This window comes from Vipera ursinii (genome assembly GCF_947247035.1).
Source record: "Vipera ursinii genome assembly, chromosome: 15".
In the NCBI taxonomy this organism is placed as follows: Eukaryota; Metazoa; Chordata; class Lepidosauria; order Squamata; family Viperidae; genus Vipera; species Vipera ursinii.
In genome coordinates this window covers 2,189,033-2,197,133 of record NC_139528.1, presented here as the reverse complement: position 1 = coordinate 2,197,133, position 8,101 = coordinate 2,189,033, and the positions used below count along the sequence as shown (strand labels likewise).

The window sequence follows — 8,101 nt, the reverse complement described above, 5'->3', positions numbered from 1 at the left end:
GACCCCCGGAGGCCGCCCCCGGCGGGGCCGGCGGGGCCAGGGGAGCCAGGCTGGCGGGCGCGGCCAGCTCGCCCCCGCCCGAGTCTTGGAAGGGCGCCGGGGGCTCCATCCTCTTCCTCCTCCTCCTCCTCCTCCGCCCGGCCCTGGCCCCTGCCCCGGCTCAGCGCGCAGCCCGCCCCAGCGCAGGGGCATCCAAGCGCGCCCCGCGGCTGCCCAGCCTGGGCTGGGGCTGCTGGGGCTGGGGCGGGTGGCGGCGGCTGCAGCCGAGCTGCCAGCGGGCGCGACTGGCAAATCCTTGGCACGCTCGCCGCTCGGGAACGCGCGCCCGGCCAAGCCCCCCTGCCCTGGGCGCGCGCTCATTGGCTGGCCCTGCGGCCGCGGAGGGGGGGTGACATCACAGCTCCCCCCTCCCCCCGATGGGGTGGGAGAGAGAGAGGAGGTGAGGAGGCGCCCCCTCCCCAAAGCCGCCCGCCAGGACTGCGCCTGTGCGCGCTCCGGATTCGTAGGCTGCCTTTCTCTCTCTCTCCCTCTCTCTGCGCCCCCCCAACTTCTCCCCCCCCTCTACGGCTCTGCTTCATTCATTCGGCTTGGAAAATGCCCTGCCTGGCTCCGCCTCCCGCCCCCGCCCAGCCCCACCCGGGACCGGCAGGCGTGGAGTGGCCGGGCGGCAGGTGGGCGGCAGCAACAGGTGATGCTACGTGCCTGGCTTGGGAAAAGGGGGGGGGGGGTTTGGGGGTGGTGAGGAGGCTTTCCCGGTTGGATGGCCGGCACCACGTCTCTCGAGGCCCGGGGAACAAGAGAGGAGCCGTGGCGGGACACCCCCCTACCCCCGCTTTTTACATCCGGCAGGTAGACGCCCCAACATCTGGAAGAGCTGGTCTCAGCCAGCTGCGGGCTGAGTTTTTATTCTTAGGATTTTAATCCCCACTCGTTCTTCTCCAGCTCCTGCGGACTCCAATTCCCATCAGCCTTCAGCTGGGAGGGTTCCCTTAGGGCCAGGTGAGGTTCTGATGGGTGGAGTCGGAGAACCCCCCCTCCCCTCCCCCGTTTTAAAATAAGGGGTAAAAACGACTCTTTTCCATTCTAGTGCCCATCTCCGCCCCAAATCCTCAAAGCGGATTTTGCCTGTTTAAAGGGCCGCTCGGGGCCTGCTGTGGCTATTTTAGGGACGTTGAACACCATTGGGATGGAGGGAGGACTATGAAAAAGGGGGGGGGTGTCCCGAAAGAAGCCCAGCATCCCGTTTCTCTGGGCCTCAGTGAATAAGCAAAACTGGATTCTTCTCCATTGCAGAAAAATATGCAAAAAATAAGAATCCATCTTTGAAAATTCACCTAAGGAGGATCTTTAAACCTCTTCTGAGCACCTTCAGGGCAGAAATTCATTTTGAAAGAAAAGAATTTAAATTCACCTGCATTTGTTGCCTTAATTTTTTTTCCCCCTTCTGGGCCAAAAAAAAAAACGGGAGCACGTAGGAACATTGCAAAGAAAGTCTGCAATCCCCCTTTCAGTTGTACCTCAGCAAATCTGACAGGCGTCCTTGAATAATAGTAAAAAAAAAAGCAATTAAATCCTTTTGAATCCTGTCATTATTATTTTCTTCTTTCGGATCTCCCATCTTCCTGGCTGCTGGATCGAGTCCCAAGAAGCGAAACTCAACACTGCGATTCTTTCTGGATGGTGCCGATTGGTCAAAATTGCGGCTACAATTCAACTTCGGGGTTTGGCATCCACCTTTCCCACAACTGGGGGAAAAGAGACAGGCTTTAATGTTTTGGAGACCCGGGGATTTCCCCCCACACACACACACCATTTGTCTCGCAAGGAAAACAACAACAAAAAAAAACACAGCCACCCTTGTTGGTCTTACCCTGAAGGGAAAGACGAATTATTACTCCACAGGTTGCAACCGTCTGCCAGAACGATGTATTACCCGTACAACAGTCCATTTTAGTTCAAAGTTACAACACTGAAAAGTAGCTTTTTCCCCCAACAGATGCGGCCACATGAGCCAAATTCCAAACACTTGGCAACTGACTCGTATTTATGACGGCTGCAGTGTCGCCCGGGATCCTGGGATCCCCTTTTGTGACCTTCCGACAAATGGGGAAGCCAGATTGACTTGCACGCGCGTTGCTAACTTAACCGCTGTGCGATCTGTTTTAACAATTGCAGCAAGCAAAGCGGGACAGAGCTGAAGAACGCTCTCCGTAAATTTGGGGTTTGGTTGCGGCTGTTAAGCTGAGCACGGCCTGTTATTTCTAGCCGAATCAAATCTTTGAAGGGAACATATTGGAGATGCAGGCACCTCAAGTCACCTTCCCCTCCCATCAACTCTTCAGGACCCTCACCATTCAAGGGCAGTCTACCTGCACAAGCGGGAGAAGTGTACTGCTTAGGCCTGCCTTGGGAACACCCGGCTGGATCCTGCAGCAACAGGGTGCTGTGACCTTGTACATGCATAGCCACTCTCAACCTTGCCCAGGTTTAAGCCACCCGCTCAATCCAGGTTGCGCAAGGGATGAAGCCGCCAGCCAAGGCTGCATCCAAGGCAAGGCCAAACCGGTTCCAGGGGTGTCATTTTCCTGTGTTTTTTCTTCTTGTGATGTGGCTTCGGCCCCAGTTGCGTGTTGTGTGTGTCGCCTGAAGTATTTCCAGGAAATGAACTTCCTCCGGCAACGAATTCGGCCGCCTGCTTTCGCAAGAAGTCTGGACAAGCGGAAATGGTTTAACGACACGATAGCAGTCTTCCAGTATTTGAGGGGCTGCTCCAAACAAGAGGGGGGGGGGTTCCACCTGTTTTCCAAAGCATCCAAAAGGCAAGACAAGGAGCCACAGACGGACACTAACCAAGGAGAGCAGCAACCCTGAGCAAGGGGGTTGGACTAGAAGACCTCCAAGGTCCCTTCCAACTCCTGTTATTCTGCATCGCTTCTCTGTCATTCAAGTCATGCTTGTCCCAAAAATGCTTTTTTCAAAAGGCAATAAAAAAGAGAGACGGGGCCTTTAACCAATCAATGGGCTTTATTAGGAGCATCACCACCACCTCCCTGCCCAATTGGACGAGGGAAAAGTTGGGCTTTCTCATTAACATTAGCAATTAAATGCCTTTGCAGGCTAACACAGCAACAGGGGCAAGAGATTGGGGGGGGGAGTGTCCCTGCAAACAGCTGGGAGGGCATTTCCCATTTAGAGGGGGGTGGGGTGGGGCACCCAGGCTAAAAACAGTCCCCTCCCCAAGTTCCCCCCCCTCAAAATGAAGCAGCCTTGCAAAGCTTTTCACAATGTACAGCCCGCCCTTTGCAAATGCAGTTGGCCAAAAAATATATATATATATATCCTCCCGGGGCTGATTTGTTTAGTTGCCAACTTATTTTAAATCCCTGGGGCTCCTACGCCACAGGGAGCTTTATAAAACCCGGCTTTGGAGCGGAGTTAAGCGAGGAGGTTAAAAATAATCATCATCATCAGGAGGAGCTGCAGAATTGCGTTTTCCAATGCATTCGAATGCTTCTTAAAAAGCGCTTCCACTCAAAACATTGGCATGTGGCTTTTGGGGGTCTCCCCCAACCCCACATTTTCTGGAATGAAATCCCTACGGCCGGAGGAGAAATTGGCCCTCTGCAACGAGAATAGAGGATTTGAGGAAGAGGAAGAAAGCAAAAAAAAAAAAAAGGAGGAAGTCAGAGCGACAGACGGAGAATTAAGGCACAGCAATGTTGCTTCCCCACCTCGATGGGGTTTTTTCCTAACCGCAGAGGCAGGTAGCACTGGGAATATTTCCAGATCCAGACGGAAATCTCCAGTGGGAGAAATGGGATTTTACACGACACCCTCCTGGGTGTCTTTCCCCCCCCCCCGCCACCAGTGGGATTCTTTCTCTTTCCCCCTACGGATCAAATTGGAACAACAACAAAAAAAACCTGCTTGAATTTCAAGCTCCAGGCACTGAAGTGGAGCATAGTGGAAGGACAAAAAAAAAATCAGGATTTTTTTCTCAGTGGGATGACAAAAATCAGGATTTCCCTTCCCCCACCCCCCACCCCTGCTTTGGAAAGTTGTAAGCCAGGATGAAAAGGCTGGGCTTGCTCTGCCCCCTGGTGGTGGGAAGCTGTACTGTCCTCATCTTAAAAGGGGGAGATAAACCCAACAGGAACCCCCCCCCTTATTTCTTCCACCAACAGGGAGAGGAATCGAGACGTATCAAAGGTGGGAATTAATCTACCTGCCTGGTGGGGGTAAAAGCAGGTAGTGGCCCTGCTGAGATAGAGAGGGGGAGGGGGAAAAAAATTAAAAGAAGAAAAACCGGCACTGGATTATGGCACTTTCTGGAATGGAGTCTCCACCCCAGGAAGGAAATTCTCATAGGTGTATAGCAAAGTTTAAGGGATCGTTCCTTGCCTGGGGCATCTGCTTGGGAAGGACCTACACCAACGTCTACACCCCTCTTTGGTGCTTCAGCCAAGCCCCAGCCTAAGCCCCCCCCCCCAGGTGCCCCCCTCCTCAAAAGGATGACGGAGCAGAGACCGGGAAAGCCAGCCATTCCTAAAGTTTGGTCTGGACAAATAGGAGCAGTTTCTCCAGCTGAGCTTCCAAGGACAGTTCATCTCCATCGTTGGTGATGACCCAGTCAAAAGGGACGCCTTGGTCTAACCCGCACTCGGATTCCGCATCGTCAATTCCTGGGGGGGGGGAGGGGAGAAAGATGGGAGGAAAAAAGATTCGAACTTCAGATCTTCCAGCTTCGAGTCAAATGGAAAATCGGTGGCTTTTGCAAACACGCACACACATAAGGCACCAGATTGGAAGGGGCTGCCATCCACTGTTCTCCGGAGTTTCTTAAGGACTAGAAACTTAGCATCCCCGGCGTTTACAAACACGCGCACACACAAGGCGTCCATCCGACACATTCACACCGTCTCACTTTTACCTGCCACAAAGACCCAGTCCCGTCTTCGCCGGGTCTCCTCCGTGGCAATCACCCTCACAACTTGCACCAGGTCCCCGTAGACATCTCGAAACCACTCCACGTCCGAGGATCGGCGGGTGTCACTCACAATCTGTGTTGCAAGGTTGGGAGAGGGAGAGAAGGGGGGGGGAATGACCCTTTGGGAGACCCGAGTTCGAATGCTGCAGTTTGCTCCATCCCCAGTTTTAAGTCGATTTGCCCCATTCGCCCAGCCCAGCCCAGAACCAAGATGGTTGTGGGAGCTGGTCCCGAAGGCAACCTCAGCTAGTCCCTCACTTACGATTCGTTTAGAGACCGTTTGAAGTTGTGGCACTGGAAAAGGGAGCTTAGGACGGTTTTGCACCCTTACGACCGTCGTAGCACCCCCCCCACGGTCACATGATCAAAATTCAGGCAACTGACTCGTATTATGATGGTCACAGAGTCCCCCTGGGGGTCACGTGACTCCCTTTTGCGACCTTCCGACAAACAACGTCAATGGGGGAAATCCAGATTCCCTTAACAACTGTGTTTCTAACTTAACAACTGCGGTGATTCACTTAACAACAGTGGCGAGAAAGGTCGTAAAATGGGGCAAAATTCACTTTTAGCTTCCTTCTCGCTTAGCAATAGAAACTTTAGGCTCAACTAACTGTGGTCATAAGTCAAAGACTGCTTGCATATTCACCCGGGCCTTACCCAGATGGGTTGCGTCAGGCCCTCCACCACAATGCGGCAAAAGAAACCGGGATCGCTTTGGCGTCGTTCTTCGCCCCAACGGATCATGTCTTCCCGATACAGCTCCTTGTAATCGCTGGCGTCCAAAAGCCGCTGGAAGTCCAAGCCATGTTCCTACGTGCAGGGAAACCAACATTTCCCCTGCAATTCTCCAAATTCAACTCTTTTAAAATCCCCCCAAAAGGTCCTAGTTCACCTGAGGAACTCACCACCACATGAAAAGTGAGAACCGGACAAATCGCTCCATTCCAGGGAGCACAATGATCTTTTAATTCTATTCATTTTTAAGTATGCCAAGGATCTATGCAGGTTTTTTTCTTTAAAAAAAATAATAATTCAAAATTTTGCACTCCAATCAATCCAGATTCTAACCCCCCAAAACCCACATAATAAAAAACACAATCTGTTTTAAACTAAGCTATTTAATAAGCGTTTCATGCTCCAATAAAATCAGATTCTATCCCCAAAAAACCAAATAAAAACAATCAGTTTTAAATTAAGCAACCTATTAAATCAGCGTTTCATGCTCAAATAAAATCAGATGCTACCGAAAATAACAAAAAACACAAGACAGTTTTAAATTAAATTACCTATTTAATGAGGGTGTCGTGCTCAAATAAATCCAGTATCTCCCCAACCCCAACCCCAACCCCAACCCCTGATAGTTTTTTTAAAAAATAAGGCACAATAAATCCATTTTAAACCAAATTACCTTTGCATATTGCTCTTTCAGAGGCCCGGATAAGCGGAGAATGGTGCAAACATCCAGCCCCAACCTGCCAGCAAAAGACAGGAAAAAAGAGGTCAGAAGTCAACAGATTTAGAGGAGAGCCTCTCTAGCCAGTAGCAGTCTACCTCCCAATTCCCCCAAAACAGAGGCCAAACGATCCCCCTGAAACTCTGGAAAGACACTGGAAGTTGGAAGCTGTTTGATCCAATTGGTTCCCATCGAGATGTCTTTTCCGGCCCTTTTTGCTAGGAAAGAGTGCGATAGAGCTTCCAGAGGCAGGAGTAGTTTACCACCCAACTCATATCCACAAGGACTCCCAGTTTTTTTTGTTGTCCCCCCCTCTCCCCAGTTAAGGCACTGAACAGCCTTCTCTAACCAGCAATTGACCTATCTATAGATTACAGCTAAAGAACAAAAACTGGATCCAAAAATAGATTTAGACCTGCTCGGAGTTGAGATCTAATCAAATCTAGATTTGAATTTAATCTAGGGGGTTGGGCCCCCCCACCTCAGGGGCAAGCAGGGGGCCTTTCTGGGCCGCCTCTCCCCCCCAAAAAAATCTTCAGACCTTCTTTTTCCTCCCCACTTTTTCCTTTGCAAAAACGGGCGGCCGCATTGGGGAATTTTTGCATCCAGCCGCTTTGGGCAATCGCGTGTCTGTATGCACGTCTGTATGCCTAGGGGAGAATCGCGTGCAAAGGCGGGGGGAGGGGCAAGCCTTTGCAAACCCTGGGCAGGGGAGGGGGGCGATGTTGAAGGGAGGGGGCATTGCCAAACCAGTGCCAGCCTTGCAGAGGCACGTGGAGGATGGGTGGGCTTGGTAGGCAGCCCACCCACCTCGTCCATCATGCAAACGGCCCGCCCCCAGCCTCTCTAATGCAATGCGACCCCCACCAATATTTTTTTTGCACATGCATCCCTTCTTCTTTTTTTAAAATAATAATAATAATAATAATAATAATAATAATAATACTACCGGCTTTGGATTTCTTCGGCCAGGAAATCTTTGCCGGATTTTCGCTTCCCGCTGAAGAGCAGCACCAGCTTCGGACACGGCGCCATGGCGGGAGCTGAGCGGCGCAGCAACTTTCCCCGCTCCCACCCCCGCCCGGCCGGATGGTCTCGCCCGGGCCCGAACGTTCCATCCGCGCGCTTCCGCCTCCCTCGCTTCGAACCAATGGAAGCGGCCCGGGCTGCGCCGCGCGCAGAGCGGGCGCGACCATTTCGGAAGGGGGGGAGGGAAAGGAGGAGGAAAGTCCCACAAAGCGAAGCGCCCCAGCACAGCGTAGGAAGAGTGAAATTAGCCTGAATCACGGGGGGGGGAGGCGGGGCGGGGCTGGCTCCGAAGGGGGCGGGGCTTCTCCTAACCACGCCCACGTGCATTGGCTGCCGGAAACGGCAAGAAGAAAATAAGTTTTTCTTTCTTTTTCATTTTTTCTTCCTTCTTTTCCTTCCTTTTTTCCCTCTTTTCCTTCTCTCTCCCTCCCTTTTTCATTTTCTTTCCTCCTTCTCCTCTCCTTTTCCTTTCTCTCCCTCCCTTTCCATTTTCTTCCTTCTCTTTCTCTCCTTTTCCTTTCTCTCCCTCCCTCCCTTTCCATTTTCTTCCTTCTCTTTCTCTCCTCCTTTTCCTTTCTCTTTCCTTTCTCTCTCTCCCTTTCCTTCCTTCCTTCCTTCCTTCCTTCCTT

The 8,101-nt window shown here is 51.9% G+C and overlaps 1 protein-coding gene across 1 annotated transcript; it reads right to left on the bottom strand.

Moving 5' to 3' along the window:
* Positions 1-3,005: 3,005 nt before the first annotated feature.
* Positions 3,006-8,079, bottom strand: PMVK (phosphomevalonate kinase). Its single transcript, XM_083374524.1, has 5 exons — positions 7,393-8,079; positions 6,399-6,462; positions 5,648-5,800; positions 4,931-5,060; positions 3,006-4,682 (listed from the first exon to the last, which is right to left on the bottom strand). Exons 1-5 carry the CDS (start codon positions 7,797-7,799, stop codon positions 4,546-4,548), a joined length of 891 nt encoding a protein of 296 aa, XP_083230650.1. The 5' UTR covers positions 7,800-8,079; the 3' UTR covers positions 3,006-4,545.
* Positions 8,080-8,101: the final 22 nt, after the last annotated feature.

Coding starts and splice junctions, on each gene's coding strand:
- PMVK (XM_083374524.1), bottom strand. CDS start 7,799: ATGCACGTGGGCGTGGTTAGGAGAAGCCCCGCCCCCTTCGGAGCCAGC. Junction 5,061..5,647: donor GCCTGACGCAACCCATCTGG/GTAAGGCCCGGG, acceptor CTTGCAACACAG/ATTGTGAGTGACACCCGCCG. Junction 4,683..4,930: donor GGACTGGGTCTTTGTGGCAG/GTAAAAGTGAGA, acceptor CCCCCCCCCCAG/GAATTGACGATGCGGAATCC.